General features: G+C 40.0%; 1 protein-coding gene across 1 annotated transcript in view; it reads right to left on the bottom strand.

The window, feature by feature from the left end:
* The window catches only part of Pdhx (pyruvate dehydrogenase complex component X), a 63464-nt gene that overhangs the window by 40771 nt on the left and 5499 nt on the right, over positions 1 to 17194 (bottom strand). The window contains exon 2 of the mRNA XM_038331622.1: positions 3095 to 3175. Within this exon, the coding sequence (XP_038187550.1) occupies positions 3095 to 3175 (81 nt within the window). The remainder of the gene's footprint in view (positions 1 to 3094; positions 3176 to 17194) is intronic.

Here is a 17194-nt window from a genome sequence, read left to right as displayed (position 1 = left end):
CTCTTTGGAACCTGAATCCTGCTGGACGCCAGCATATTTCTCTTCCTGGTCTTCACACTTATCATCAATGGCAGCAGTGACGTTAAGAACGCTAGACCTCCGGGAGTCCGAACATAACTACAAGAGTAGGAATCTCTGTCCACGCCCTCAACGCTGAATACACTATATTCACTGAATACTAGACTGGACATCTACATCACATGGGGACAACCTCAAAGGTCTTGCCAGAGCGAGCTATTTGCTCTTCCCTCCTCTGTCCTCTTTTAACACCTGCCTGACCAGCCCTCAAGACAAATACTAGAGAATGAACCTGGCAGCCTACAATTTCTTTGTATACTTAGTGAGTCTGAATACAGACTAAAGATCTGTCCTCTTTCCTTCAAATGCTGGAGCATGAATAAAGAGAAAGAAGGATAGCTAGACAGTGTGTAGTAAGACACTGGCCAGTATCTGGAAGGGTTACTCTTGGAACCAATGGAACCATGACAGAAAGATGGAAAAGGAAAGCAGGGCCCAGAACACAAAGAGTCTTCCCCAGACTCCTTTACATCCATGGTACCTCCCCACTTGTCTGTCATAAGAGCCACAGCACACTCATCTCCTTGGTCTAGAAATTCTGTCTTTCATTTCTAAGCACCATGCTAGACACTTGAGGTCTGGTAAAATGGCTGCTACACACCTTTAAAGACAGTTTTGTATCAAGCATACTTAAAAATTAGTACCACCAACAATCAAACTCACTTGATGTTTTCATTAACCAATAAAAGTAACACATAGACAAAAGGACTTCCCACACCCTCTTAAGTTCGTGCCCCACTTCCTGAGCATGTTTCCTGCTCTGGCAGCAGCCATGCTCCCCGGAGCTTCTTCACTGCAGTGGCACTGGCCCTTAACAGACTGCAGTGTTATGCCTTATGGCAGTGCTCATGACTTCTAGATTGGTCCTTGTTTCTACACATTTCCAGGAAAGGCCTTGAAAATTACTGTCACAGGGTCTTTCTCTAACCTCTGCTCTTGTTCATTGGTTTTATCTGTGACCCCCACCAAAGTCAGGGTTCCCAGATCCATGACCTCAAACTACTCCTTTGATTTATTCTGTAAAAAAACATATGAGTCTGCCATTCATACCACCAATCCAACCATCACAGTTTAAGCACTCACCCTCAGGATTGTTTCTGGAGCTCCTTTAGCTAGTCTATTAGGTATTTATAGGCAACGCCACTGATATTTAAAACAGCATTCCCTGCAACCAAATATATGATCAGATTTATCTGTTTCAATTTGACTCAATATTAGGGCTTTTTTTACATTTTAATTTTGTTTTAAGATCATGCAAAATATGTAATTTTCCAAAGTCAAGGAGAAAAGCAAAGCTATACTCAGAGACATCTACCTTCAGGCCTTTCCGTCACCCCCCCCCCAACACACACACACACCCGCCCCGTACTCTCCATCACAACCACTTGCTGCTTTTAAGCTTTTCGCCTATCCTTTCCAAGGCACTGATTCCACGGCCTCTCATGGCTAGGCAGTGCTCTACCACTGACTCTACCCAGTCTTGGCGGCTGAAGTCTGGGCACTACCATTCCTCTTTTGATGAACCACACTACCCTCGTCTCTACCCTGCTATTTTTCACTGGCCATCACTCCACAACATGAAAAGGAGAGACTATTGACTTCTCTGTACAGTTACAGACACTGTAAAAGTTAGCCAACGGCTCTGACCACCCTTTGGGCTCCATTTTCTGCTATTGTAAACAGACAGGGTTGTAATAAACAGCCTTACGTGTGGTGTGTTTTGTCTTATTCTTACCAGTGTAACACTGAGATAAGTCCCTGGAAATAGGGTTGCAGGGCTAAAGAGTAAATATAAATGTAATCTTTCTAGACATTGTAGATTCTTGGCGCTTAGACTATTTTGCCCTCTGGGTGTTTGAGAGCACCCACTTCCACCATTCCGTCCACAGATCAAATGTCAAACGCCTACATTTCTGTATATAACAGAGAAACATGATTATTTCCATAGCACTTACTTGTTTACTTTATCAGTAAACATATTTTGACCCACATTTAAGAGCAATTTAGAACCTTTCTTCTGGACCCACCTGTTTATATATTGAATTTTTTTTAGTATTTATACTTCATGATACAACCACAAATATTCTTTTTTTCAATTTGTCACTAGATTCTTTTTATTTGGTTTATCATGTTTTCTGTTATACAAGCGTATTATCATCATTAATATCATCATTATTATGAGCATTTTGTCTGTACACATGCCTGTGTACCACATGCGTTCCTGGTGCCCATGGAGGCCAGAAAGAAGAGTTGTATTCCCTTGAACTGGAGTTACAGATAGTTGTGAGCTACCATGTGAGTGCTGGAACTCAAACCTGAGTTCTTCCCCAGGAAGAACAGCCAGTGCTTTTAACTGCTAAGCACTTTCTCAAGCTCTACAAATTTTTTTTCAGCAAATTTAATACTTTTTCCCATTTTTGTCTATAGATTCTGAGAGGCAGGGAATTTACAACACTATCAGCTGTAGAGGAATCTATCAAGTGTTTTCCTAGTATCTGCAACAAATATTTATATAGTATCTGACTTATTTGTGATTTAGTCTTGACAGAACACAATGAATCTAAAATTGTGTGGTTTTTCAAACTCAAAAGATCTGTGAGTATTTACTGCCCCATTTTCTGTCCAGTTCCACCAGTCTGTGTTTTGAAGCACCAATCACAGTTTTGATTTCAGAGTCTTAGGGCCCAGTAACTATACTCCTACACTGCTGCAGGTGTTTCTTTAAGAGTTTTTCTTATTTACTTATTTACTTGCTATTGAGAGCACCTCCCAGCTGAAACGCTGGGAGGAGGGGAGCCTGAAGCATCACCATCATGTGAAGTGAAAAGGGACAGTCAAGCCAGAAAACTCCATACACCGACATGGGAAGCTTTTATTATGTCAATTTACACCAACCAGCAAAGCAACACATTTCCTTTATATCATGAATTACATCAAATACATGGTGCAATGGGGACAAAATGATCCAATAAGCAAGCTGGAAGACACTGGAAGACATCAGGAACACATTGCTCACCTTCCTTTTTTAGCCACTTCACAATGTTCCCTTGTTCCATTGTAGGAGACAGCGATGGCATTAGGATCTTAATAGGATCCGCTGAAATGAAAACAGAAGGTATTAACCAAAATATACACCTCTCTCTCTCTCTCTCTCTCTCTCTCTCTCTCTCTCTCTCACACACACACACACACACACACACACACACACACACACTGTGCCTCACAGTCTATTGAGAAGTGACTATGGAAAAAACAAAATCATAGGTTTTTTAACCAATATTTAAATATTTAGAATACTTCCAGCTCCTTTTTCATGACCAAAAGGCATAAAACAAAACCAAAACAAGGTTTTAATGTCCTACAAAATAATAATCGAGATCAGACATTAAGAACCTGGTTGCTTTAATTTCTTCTAATCCTACGCTATTCAATCTGCAACTGATGTTGTGAGTAAGAACGAGCAGGATCATCAGCTTTGTCAAGGGTGATTGGGCAGGAACATCTAAGGGGTTCAGCAGACCTCAGATTCCAATAGGTGATCTAAAAATGCACGCATGACCCATGAAATCTCCTAGTGAAGCATAGCTAAGGAACTACTTTCTCCTCAGACATCTAAAGGAGACACTACATAATCACCCAGCACACTTCCCAAGAGTCTTCACTGTTTAGGACCTCACTGAAAAACCTCGTGACTTTTATAAATTATATGAAAGTTATTCCAGTAAAATACCAGAGTAACAAATGTCATTCCCAGAGACTCCCATAGAATGTCTTCTTCCCAGTGAACTCAAGGACTGCAGCACAGTCCATACATTCCAAATGTAAACAGGACTGAATATGGTTTCCTTTTTTCTTAATGTTAGAGGGTTATAAGCAAAGGGTTTTAGCACAAATGTTTAAGGGGATCAGAAATTTCCTTTTGGAAACCTAATTGATTTTACTATAATTTCAAATGGAGAATGCCTGTGGCTTCATGGTAAAGGCATTTTCAGTCCTCTCTGGAAGATCAGGGAAAACATAAGGAGCCATGTCCTCATTTCTTTGAAGAATTATCTGGTTATAGGAAATGTGTGTTTTCCTCTTGGGTCTTCCATGGGCTGGGTAGTATCAGTCTTCTTTCAAAGGCAGATCCACAGGTACATTTCTTTCTGTTCCAGTCACTGAGGCTCTGTGGGCTTGAGGCAGCAATTCACACACAACCTCCCGCCCATAACCAAAAGCCCAAAGTCTAAACACAGGGCTGTACTGAGAAGTCCAACCACAGATCGGCTCAGATATTAAGCCTTTCCCAATTCCGGCCAAGCCAGTGCTTACACTCTACCTATCCATCTGGTCTCCATTCACCTGACTTTTAACTGGTATCTGCAGCACAAATTCTAGTTGGTCATAATAAATGAAACCCAGAATCAGATATTAGGGGGTGAAAGCTGAAGGGTCAGAGAAGCAGTGCAGCCAGCCACTACCAGTGCTCAGACTGAAGGAGCGATTCTGTCCTCAGACTGCATGGGCAATCCTCAGACTGCATTTGAGTTCCTGTCTCTTCCAACTTTATATTCCCCTCTCTGCCCAGCAATACTGATCCCATCTCCACCTCCCCAGTGCTGGGATCACCTTTGGGTGAACTTTGTTTCTCTTTTACACAATTTCCTGTGTAGCCCAGGGTGGCCTTGAACTAACAGAGATAGCCTGCCTCTGACTCCTGAGTCCTGGGATTAAAGGTGTGTGCCACCACTCCCTGGCCTCCAGTGGCTTAGCTTTATTTGTTAAAACACAAACAAAATATCACTAAGGTATCAGTGTTAAAGAGCTAGAAAAGTGGAATGACCATCATAGTAGCCCAACGATGTCTACACAGCACTCCCTATCAACATTCCCCTTCCCTATTTCCTTTCTTTCTTTCTTTTTTTTTTTTTTTTGTTGTTGTTCTTTGAGACAGGGTTTCTCCATGTAAAAAATAACCCTGGCTATCCTGGAACTCGCTCTGTAGACCAGGTTAGCCTCAAACTCAGAGATCTATCTGACTGCCTGTACCTCCTAAGTGCTGGGAATAAAGGCATGGGCCACCACTTCCCTGGTAATATTCCCATTTTCAAGAGAAGACTGCAGCTCATGGTAAGAGAGTTTAGTTTTCCTGCCTAACTCAAGGCTGGCCCCTACTATACTATGGCACTTTGTGTCTCTGTGTCCCTTAATGCCCCTTAAATGCAATTTATCATTTAACCACTGGTTATGGGTAGTCTAGTCACCAAGAAATCAACCATAGCAAACCAGACATATCGACTCCACGCAAGCACTCTTCATAAGTCTAACAAAACACTTAGTATACCTTTACCTTGGGCATAAAGACCTGCAGTATGAAGAAAGCATTTTTACACCTGGTAAGGAGTGTTTCAAATGCAGCGGAGAGCAGCTAATCTCAAGTGTACTAGGACGGATGTAAATAGGGCTGGAGAGCTAGCTCAGTGGTTAAAAGCACTTGCTGCTCTTCCAGAGAACCCGGGTTTAAATCCCAGAAGCCACATGACAGTTTATAACCGTCTGTAACTCTTTCTAGTTCCAGAGTATTTGATGACCTCTTCTGGCCTCGTGGCTTCAGGCATACATGTGCGTACACAGACATACATGCAGTTAGAATGCCCATACACACAAAATAAAGTAAAAACTTAATTAAAAAAATATGAGGGGGAAATAGATTCAATGGGTCTCCTAACTCCAAATTAATTATTAAAGAATTCTTATTTGGAAAGAGTTTAGAGAACACATACCATTCAACTCCTGTCCGCTCTGGCTTTCCTTCACTATCCCAATTGAACACTAGTTGAGATGCAAATTATAGCTACAAAACAGCTCTAAAAGTCTTTTCCTTAGTAAAACAAACCTTTGTTCACTAAAAGCACCACATTAGGATTCTAGATAGGTAGAAATAATACAAAGGTCTATGTACCACCTCAATACTGTTATCTTCAGAGACCATCAAAGTTTTAGGTCAACTGAAGTAGGCGTCTTCTTAGAGAAAACACACACATGCACACACATGCATGGGTGTGAATGCTGACCTACAGAACATTAGTAATGCAAATCTAATTTCAAACTGTAATGACTGCACACTCATAGCTACGAAAATTTCAGCAAGAGTTCAAAATCTAATACACGGAACACATTTTGAAGTTAATGAGTTTTTAATCTCTGATTATGGTGGGTACTGATTACCTTTTTCACAGCTTGCTAAACAAACACCTGCCCAAAGAACGTTTATCAAGCTCAACTTTCAACATTTATTTTTTAAATTCAGGGACAAATGTGCTTGGAAAATAAGAAAGCAAAATCACCCTTACTTCTAAATAGCACCATGGTGGTAAGAAGTGAGTGTCTCTCTGAAAAGCTCAGCTTCAAAAGAAAAAAAAAAAAGTCCCAATATATTGTTCTTATTAAAAGTTCAAGCCTGGCAAATGGGGCAGGATGTCATGATCATGAATATATTTATCTCCCCTCTAGAATTCCACTTCAGAGAGGTGAAATAAAAAGACACAGCGCTCCCACAAGCGGATCCCAATTTATGACAAATATTAAATCAGTTCTCTCAAAACAGACTCTCCAGTATTTCCACACTTGGCTCAGATGCCATGACATGACGACTCTCTTTAGTAATTCCTACGGCAGTGGCTCACCTTAGAGACCTTCACGTTCCCACTGCTCCTCCCATTAAAGACTACATTATGAAATGTCTGCATTTATTAAGCATTATTTCCCAAAGTACAACATCAAGAGCTCCAAAATTTTTATTTTAAAATTAAAATACAAATCGCAGGCACTCTTCACACAGTCGCTGCCTATGGAGAGCTGGGGCTGCGCCTTTGAGTAAGGACAATAAAAACGCGGCTGCTGCAGATCACTAGCCGCACTCTCCATGAAGGCGACAAAAGCAAGAAGCAGATTCTGGATGTCGCCATTAGTCAGCGCTGTCTACGGACTGACTGCAGGCTTACTACGGATGTGCCACACGCTTTGATTCTAACTGAGCAGTCTGCAGACTCTCCTGTTAAGATGCCATTTCAAACCATGCACATTAATTTATTAACAAGAACACATGTTTCATCCTAATAGATCCTCCTTGGATTAGAATATTACATACTTCTTTCCCAAACATTTTTTTTTCTGCGGGAGAAAGTTAAATATGCAATAATAAAGCAGGCTTTAGGGATCAGGCCCACACATAACCACTACCTGCCCTTTGTGGCTGCTATCAACACTATGAAAATAGCACATGCTTCTTCGGCTCCCTGGAGTGGAATTAACCTGCACCTAGGCCATGTCATTTTCATGAGGGAGCACTGAGGGCCTCCTCCTTCATTCCAGTAAACAGTTCTTCACTGCTCCCGCCAGACTGAGAAGGCTGTGAAACGCGCACCAACCGTCTCTTACGAATATCAACTTGCCTAAGGACCAGTGCGGACAGAGCAAATGCGAGGACAAAGCAGGTCAGGAGTTTGCTCAACTGGTTATACCAGTTTGTTTAAAACAATGCTTAAACGTATTTAATATTTTGCTAGAACTTAACTTTTTGTAGCAGTGCAATGCTTGCCCCTTTTTATAAACCAGTTAGAGTATTTCTAACTGGTTGGCAAGCGAGTCAATATTAAGATGATTCCAATGCTGCATGTTTCCAGAATTTCACTTTAAAATACTAACTTTTAAGAGAAAACGTCTTACAAACCATTAAACCTATTTTACTATCTCTCTGCCTCAGAAGAATAGCACAATAAATGACAACGGCTTGGGATGCTGCTGACCGATGTACAATACGAACTGTATGAACAAATCACCACCAAATTGAATTAATTTCTTCAGTTCTTCAAATCTGTTCTGTCAATTTTCCTTCAGCAACATTCTGAGTTTAATTTTAAATGTGGCATAATAATCTGATTCTAACTTATTTTTCCTAATGTATTATTTTTATCCTGGCAACAAAACTTGTATTTCAGCAAAATCAATTATACTGAAGATTTAAATTCATGATATATACAGGAATTCTAAAACATCACTAGATTAACAGAGAAATTAATCTAACAAACTCTTAAAAATGCAGAGCAAACTGCTTTGTGGAGTTACAATGAAGCAGATCTAAGCTCCACTAAATAATGAAAGTAATTAAGGCCATTGGGCAGTTTACAGGCGGTAGAGTCAAGTGGCACACTCCAGCCCACTCACTGAACTGTTACCTAGGCACACAAAAACCATGAAATGAATAGACAAAGACAAAAGCAAACAGCCCAGTGCTTTCTTAGCTCAGACCTGGCAGGAATGCACTGATAAAATGCATCAACACTGCAGTACAAATAAAGCAATGCTGCCATCTGCAGGCTGAACGGAACACAGCAGAATGAAGGGCAGGTGATTTAAACCCAGAACAGGGAAGAGAACAGTAAGACTGTCGCAGGGAGAAAAAAATAGGCTGTAGCAGTGAATAAAGGCGACTTCTGTGTCACTTTAAAACAAATGACTGCTTGCCAGCTTCCTCTGTGCCGCACTATTTTGCTATGGTGCTGGTAGGACAGAATGAGACATCTACAGCCTGTGACAGAAACAAACGTACAGCAGCATGTACGAAACAGCTGCTCCAGGCCTCGCCGGGCATGCTCGCGACGCTCCAAAGACAACGGTAATAGCTGATACCCAGCTGCTACCTACTGTTTGCACATAGCAAAGACGAAAACAACGTACTCAAAATGACAACAGCTATTCAGTTCTAGTCATGTTAGCTACTACAGCGACTTTTAATTGTTCCTTTAAAAAGAAGTTTTGGAATACATTTATGGAATTTCACTCCCTCCCCCAAAACTTACCTACTACTGAGGGAAAACGTTCTCGTTTTTGTCATTTGAAAACAGAAGCCAATAAGAAAATGGAGAACAATGGCATACAACTTTGAAAGTAGAAAAGTAAACCGCTGCCTAAAAATCAACTAAAAAGACCCAACAAAGCTACATCCTTTATCAGGGAGGAGTCTGTGAACAGGGAGGAGATGGATTCCCAGGTGTCTCAGTCCAGAACTAGGTACTATCCCATTCCTATTTAACAGCACATCAGAGAGTCCTTTCTCTGGAGGAAATTAAGAAGGGGCCTTTGGAATTTAGGTTCAAACCTACCTGGTCTGTGTTAGGAGAGCGACAAATACAAACACACACACACACACACACACACACACACACACACATACACACACACACACAATTATTAAGGGGTGCTTTGGGAAAAAACAAACTCACACAGAGCTGGGACCAAGGGAATTGGGGACCGACCACATGATGCTTCACACTGCCTGGCCAGGTCTTCACAACCCAAGAGAGCAGTGACCACTGTCTCTCTCACTTTAAGATCTCTCCCCTTTTAAGAGATCACATACTCAGACAAGAAGCCATGCCCTAAGGCTGGTACCCCAAAGCTACTGGCGGAATGAATTAGCACAACACTTCCCCTTTGTCTAAAGAAGAAGGTTCTAAATCTAATACAAAACTATATACAATGGGGCTGGAGAGATGGCTCAGAGGTTAAGAGCATTGCCTGCTCTTCCAAAGGTCCTGAGTTCAATTCCCAGCAACCACATGGTGGCTCACAATCATCTGTAGTGGGGTCTGGTGCCCTCTTCTGGCCTGCAGGCAGACACACAGACAGAATATTGTATACATAATAAATAAATAAATAAAATATTAAAAAAACTATATACAATAAGAATAATTATCAAGTATTGTACAGGAGAAAGTGTAATAACATACACAAAAATAGAACTATAACCAGCAAAAACAACATCAAACAAAAAACACATAATAAATGTCCAGATTATAGGTAACAGGCAAATAACAGATATTATTCCAATAGCTGTCCTATCCTGAAGAGTCTAAGTCTTGGACCTAATATGCCCTTGCTAAGATATGAGAGAATAGTAGTCATGACTATATAGTCTTCAACCCAATCAAAGACCTGAGAAGAAAAATATTACGTGAGTAAGCAAAAGATGCAAGCAAGTGACTTCCAAAAGATGCAAGAAATGACAGAAACAGTTGGCTACCTGAATAGTCACCCAAAGTATCTCTGAAACGTTGGGGCAACCAACTTTGGCTACAGGTCTAGAATATCTGACAGGCCAATTTCAGAAGCAGGAAAACTCAAAAGACTGTCCTGCTGTGTCTTGGCAATGTTTAGTAGTTGCTTATTCTTGCATCCTGATTTTCCAGATTGTACAGCAGTCGAGGCAAGGACAGTTCTTTGCCCAATTTTGCCAGTTTTGCCAAGAAGAAAGCAAGCTCCATATGGAGTGTCTTTGGTGCCTATCATTGTCTTGGGAGTAGATCAGTGCTGCCAGAAGCAGTTGTGTCTCATGTCAACAGAATTATAAATTATTAAAACATTTAAACACCATATTGTGTAGGTCTTTGAAGTGGTTGAAGATTACCTATCTATGCGTAGTACATTGAGTCTAATTATCACACAGGAATAAAAAATTAAAGTCAATCAAAACGTTAGCTGGTGTACTTTTATGGAGTCAAAAATGTTTTGCAAGACAGCAATTCCTGCAGGAAATGTAAAACAAAGCTTTTAAAATATGGGCTGGATCATCGTCCTCTGGGGCACACTCTATGAAATAAACTGAGAATATAAAATAACTACACTGAGTAGTGAAAAGTGAGGACTCTACTGGCTAGAAATCATCCACAATGTCTAAATGCAAAGAAGATTGTCTAATGCCAGAAACAAAGTTTAGAGTCAAACCTGAGGCTTTTAAAGAAGTTGACTGGAGAAGTGCGAGACCAGGGGCAGAGATCTACTCCAGGGTGATCAGCCTCTATTGGTGTTTGACCATATGCATTATTGCACTAATAAACACAATACTAATATAGTGTGTATTACTGTACTAAGTGACATGTTTTCTTATTTAACAAGTATACACATATTGATAAATATTTAATTTTTAAAGGCACAAGAATAAAGTAGGACTAAACTACCTGTGTCTAATTGCAGTTCCTTCACCTGAAAGTTATTTATTATTTGTACCTAACCTTCCTCTTCTGTAAACTCACAATACAGATTTTTACAAAGAAGTGAGGTAATGCATATAAAGTCTTTACAATGGGCCTGGAGAAGACTAAGTCTCAACTACGTATTATTGAGAGGCAGCATATTTTTGATAGACACTTAGAAGATGAATTCCAAAGGTATCCAGATAGTTGGATAAGTATACTGAAATATCTCACAGTATTCCAGAATATCACTATTTTTTCCTAGAATAATGAGAGATGGAGTCACAGGTGCCTTTTTTGCCTTCCCAGCCTAAACTCTTCCCATCATCCAGCCATATTCTGACAGTTCAAGTACATTAACTTCTGTATCTGCTCTATTTCATCTTGATGCTAACTGCATCTCTCATTAAAATCATCAGCAAATGTACCTTCAATGCTATCACACTACTAGCTACCATAACTAAAAGTCAAATGGTAATGACAGCTACATGACAATGTCAATGTATCAAAACAGGACCTCAATAGTTAATATGAAAATTTTTATGTTACATGTGATTTCTCATGACATAACAAACTTAAAATAAATCTTTGCTAGGCAAACAAAGCATGGCAAGGGGAAGAGAAAAGATACAGCAGATAAAGGAACCCTTATGCAAAGAAAACACGGCAGTTGTGGCTAGTTTAGCTAAAACACAGATGGCAGAGAAATGAATGCCAAGTGAGTCTTCAAGTTGCAGCAGTATGATGGGGTGGCTGTAGAGACTTCCACAGAATGGCTTCTTAAATTTTTCCCATTCACAATCCCTTGCATCTGAGAAATTTTTATGCAGCCCCCAGCTATATTTTATAGATTTATAAAATAGGTATTTTAGCATTAGACATGGTGATGCATGCCTGTGTCCCAGAAATTCAAGATTATCCTTTACTAATGGGTGCACTAACAATTGAGGATCAGCTGGAGAAACAAGAGACTATGTCTCCAAAAAATATATAATTAACCAGTTAATGATAATGAGTCAAAAAGAAGGGCTGAGGAGATGGCACGGTTAGCAGAGCACTAAAACATGAGGACCTGAGTTCAGATTTCCAGAACCTACATAAAGAGTCAGCTGCCAGCCAGAATGCCCACATCTGTAGCCAGAAATCAGTGAAATAGAATCAAAGAAACCAATACAAAGAATCAATAAATCTAAGAGCTGATTCTTTGAGAAGATAAACAAGGTTGACAGACCCTTGGCCCAACTTAACCAAATGAAAGAAAGCAAAGACTTAATTTAACAGAATCATAAATGAACAGGGAGGGAAACATTACAATAGACACCAAAAAATATTACAAAGAACTACTTTAAAAACCTGCATCTCAATAAGCTGGAAAATCTAAACAAAACAAAACAAAGAATAAATTTCTAGATTCAACCAAACAACCAAAATTATACCAAGAAGTCAGCAACCTAAACAAACCCAAAACAAATGAGGATATTGAAAGAGTAATAAATGAACTTAAAGACAAAAATCATATGATTACCTCAATAGAAAACAGAAAAAGCCTTTGACAAATCCAACGTGCTTTCATGATAAAATTCTTAGAGAATTTAGGACTAGAGGGAATATATTTTGACATAATAAAAACTATGTATGAGAAACTCACCGCTAACATCATCCTAAATAGAGAAAAGGTTTGAAGCAATTCTACTTAAGTCAGGAATAAGACAAGGATATCATTTTCCCACTCCTTTTCAATATTATGCCTGAAGTACTAGCTGGAGCAATAAGACAAGAGAAATAAATTAAGGGATAGAAACAGGGAAAGAAGTCAATCTATCCCTATCTGCAGATGACATGATACAATACATTAGAGATCCCAAAACTTCTAGCAGAAAACTACTAGAAATGATAAACTCAGCAATGTGGCAGGATACAGAATCAGCCTGCACAAGTCAATAGCTTTTCTACACACCAACAAACGTGTTCTGGTAGGTCTTGACTCTTCTGTCCATTCCCTCTATTTTGCTAGAAACCATTAGATTACATTCCTGAAGCTCGCCCCACAAGGTCCATTCCCTTATTTGGTCAATCCCTCCTCCTGACTACAAAGGTCCAGCTATCAAAGTACTGAAGTTCATATTTATAAACACACGTACACACATATGCAGGTAACAATTAATGAAAAAAGAAACTGAATTAGAAAGAGGGGGTGTATGGGAGGATATGAAGGAAAAAGGGAAAGGAGAAAATGACATAATTATGTCAAAAATAAAAGGAATAATAATTAAAATATAAGTCTAGTGCTGCTACAAAATATTACTTTAACAATGTAAGGGTGTGTTACATTTGTTCTGCTGCATTTGTTTAATTATGAAAAGGTGTGTTGTTGTTTCACCTTGCCTGCCTAAGGCACCTGATTGGTCTAATAAAGAGCTGAACAGCCAATAGCCAGACACTGAAAGGATAGGTGGAGCTTGTGGGCAGAGAGAATAAGTAGGAGTAATCTAGGAACAGGAGAGAAGAGATAAGGGGAGGGGAGGGGAGAGAGAAAAGAGGGGAGGGGAAGGCAGTGAAGAAGAGAAAAAAGAGAAGAGGGGAGAGGAGAGGGGAGAAGAGGGGAAGGGAAGGGAGTGGAGAGAAGAAGGGGAGGAGCAAGATGGGGGAGAGGAGAGGAGAGGAGAGGAGAGGAGAGGAGAGGAGAGGAGAGGAGAGGAGAGGAGAGGAGAGGAGAGGAGAGGAGAGGAGAGGAGAGGAGAGGAGAGGAGAGGAGAGGGAGACATCCAGGGCCAGCCAGGCAGTAGACAAAGTTGAATATACAGAAAGAAAGGTAAAAAGCCCTGAGACAAAATGTAGATGAAGAGAAACAGAATAATTTAAGTTGTAAGAGCTAGCAAGTAGCATAAGAACAGACAGGAGGACCAATGGAACCGAACAGAAGACCTGGATATTAATCCACACACCTTCGAACACCTGATTTTTGACAAAGAAGCAAAAAATATCAAATGGAAAAAGCATATTTAACAAGTGGTGCTGGCATAACTGGATATCAACATATAGAGAATGAAAATAAACCCATATCTATCACCATACACAAAACTCAAGGCCAAATGGATCAAAGACCTCAACATAAAGCCAGCCACACTGAACTTTACTGAAGAGAAAGTGGGAAGGAAGTACACTTGAACGCATTGCCACGGAAGACCACTTCCTAAATATAACCCCAGCAGCACAGACACTGAGAGAAACAATAAATGAGACCTCCTGAAACTGAAAAGCTTCTGTAAAGCAAAGGACATGATCAACAAGACAAAAAGCCTACAGAATGGGAGAAGATTTTCACCAACCCCACAACCTCAGACAAGAGGTCCAAAATATACAAAGAACTCAAGAAATTGGTCATCAAAAGAACAAATAATCCAATAAAAAAATGGAGAACAGACCTAAACAGAGAACTCTCAACAGAGGAATCTAAAATGGCTGAAAGACACTTAAGGAAATGTTCAACATCCTTAGTCATCAGAGAAATGCAAATCAAAACAACTCTGAGATTCCATCTTACACCTGTAAGAATGACCAAAATCAAAAATGCTGATGACAATTTATGCTGGAGAGGTTGTGGGGGAAAAGGGAACACTTCTGCATTGCTGGTGGGAATGCAAGCTGGTACACCCCCTTTGGATGTCAATGTGGTGATTTCTCAGAAAATTAGGAAACAACCTTTCTCAAGACCCAGAAATACCACTTCAGGGTATATATTCAAAGGATGCTCAATCATGCCACAAGGACATATGCTCAACTATGTTCATAGCAGCATTGTTTGTCATAGCCAGAACCTGGAAACAACCTAAATGCCCCCTGACCAAAGAATGGATAAGGAAAATGTGGTACATTTACACAATGGAGTATTACACAACAGAAAAAAATGACATCTTTAATTTTGCAGGAAAAATGGATGGAGCTAGAAAACATTTTGAGTGAGGTAACCCAGGCACAGGAAGACAATTATCACATGTACTCACTCATAGGTGGCTTTTAAACATAAAGCAAAGAAAACCAGCCTAGAAACCAGAATCCCAGAGTACTTAGACAACAGTGTAGACACTAAGAGAGACTTACATAGATCTAATCTACATGGGAAGTAGAAAAAGACAGGATCTCCTGAGTAAATTGGGAGCATGGGGACCTTAGGGGGAGGGTTGAAGGGGGGAGGGGAGAGGCAGGGAGGGGAGCAGAGAAAAATGTAGAGATCAATAAAAATCAATTAAAAACAAAGAGCTAGCAAGAAATTAGAGCTAAGTTAAGACTAAGCATTCATAAGAAGTCTCCATGTCTTGCTGGCTGGTGCCCCTGCTCCCAAAAGCCTGGTACAAGGAGCCATGGCATGCCCACTTGTGACCCCAGCAATAAAGCTATGGGAGACAGAAGCAGATCCCTGAAAGGTCACTCTCGTCAAGCCTATTCAAAGTTCCAGGCCAATAAGATAAGACCCCACCTCAGACATAAAAGGAGAAAGATCCTGAGGAATGATCCTGAGGTATTTTAAAGTTAAAGACAGAAGCAAAGTTTTATAGAAGATGGATATGCTTGCCTACTTTTACATAAAGAATAAATCTTGGCTGAATATTTAACAGGCATCATCAGTTCAAGGCCAGCCTGAGCTGCAGAATAAAATCCTGTCTATCTTATTGTTTGACAGATACATTCCACAAAAGCTACATTGACTTCTCAAGTATAGACATCATCTTTAGATTGTTCCACTCTTTAACATGAGGTCTTTTATACATACATCATACAGTAGTTACTAGTTCAAATACTAAAGTGATAGGAGAAAAGAATAAGAGCTGAGGGGAAGAAGTCAGTGACGTAGGCTGCCTGTCATTTGTCTCTGTCCACACTACACGGAGTGGGTTACATAGACTGGCTTCCTTGCACTCGGCCTCCAGCTAAATTCAGCAGATGGGCAGTATGATGTAGGTGTGTCTTCTATCTATCTGATGATTTCATTGGTTAATTAATAAAGAAACTGCATGGCCTCATAGGTTAGAACATAGGTGGGTGGAGTAGACAGAACAGGAAGAAGGAAGTGAGGTAGATGCCTCAAGCAGTCGTCATGACTCTCCTCTCCGAGATGGATGCAGGCTGATGCATTTTATACCATGAAAGATCTGATTAACAGTGCCCCCATACAGCAGGAAGCAGTTTGGAGAGAAATAACTATGTCCATATTCCCAGATATTGGTGTTTTTTTTTTTTTTTTTTTTTGGTTTTTCGAGACAGGGTTTCTCTGCAGCTTTTTTTTTTTTTAGAGCCTGTCCTGGAACTAGCTCTTGTAGACCAGGCTGGCCTCGAACTCACAGAGATCCGCCTGCCTCTGCCTCCCGAGTGCTGGGATTAAAGGCGTGCGCCACCACCGCCCGGCTCCAGATATTGTTTATAAATGTTCTTTTACATTTAAAGGGGGAAATGCTATAGATATGAATAATTTACATTGGTCTAAATTTTACTCTATTGATATAAATTTAAGGTCAATTTTGTAATATATATATATGTATTTCTGATACTGATTAAGGTATTGTGATTGTGTAGTTCATTTTAAAAATGTAATGTATAATTAAGAAATATGGGTTGTTAATAGATAATCATTGATAATAGTAAAGCTTATAGTCATGTTAGTTAGATTTTCTAGATATATAGAGATATATTTCAGTTAGATAGGCATTCTTCATATGTTTCAAAGACTAAAGAATATGGCATTTAATGTTTTAATAACTTAGATTTTTCATGACAATGAGACACATCTGCTCCTGGCAGCATCAGCTACTTCAAGAGGAAGATGGGCATCGAAGAGGCTGCTTATGGAGTTTGATAGCCATTTGGGCAAGAAACTGCTCTTGCCTGGACTGTTGCAGAAACTGGACACAAAGAACCCACAGAGAGAGGACTGCTGAACTTGCCTAAAGGTGAGATGGTCTTTTGGGGTTCCTTATTCATGAAAGAGTCTGCGAGACATTCTACAGGACACAGCAGATACTGACTGAACTGCCTTTGGAATTTCCTGCTTCATGGAAATGTCTCTGGATACTATGGGCCTGTAGGCTGAAGACAGATGCCCCAAC

This window comes from Arvicola amphibius, chromosome 5 (genome assembly GCF_903992535.2).
Source record: "Arvicola amphibius chromosome 5, mArvAmp1.2, whole genome shotgun sequence".
NCBI classification, from domain to species: Eukaryota; Metazoa; Chordata; class Mammalia; order Rodentia; family Cricetidae; genus Arvicola; species Arvicola amphibius.
This window is presented reverse-complemented; position numbering and strand designations above follow the sequence as displayed.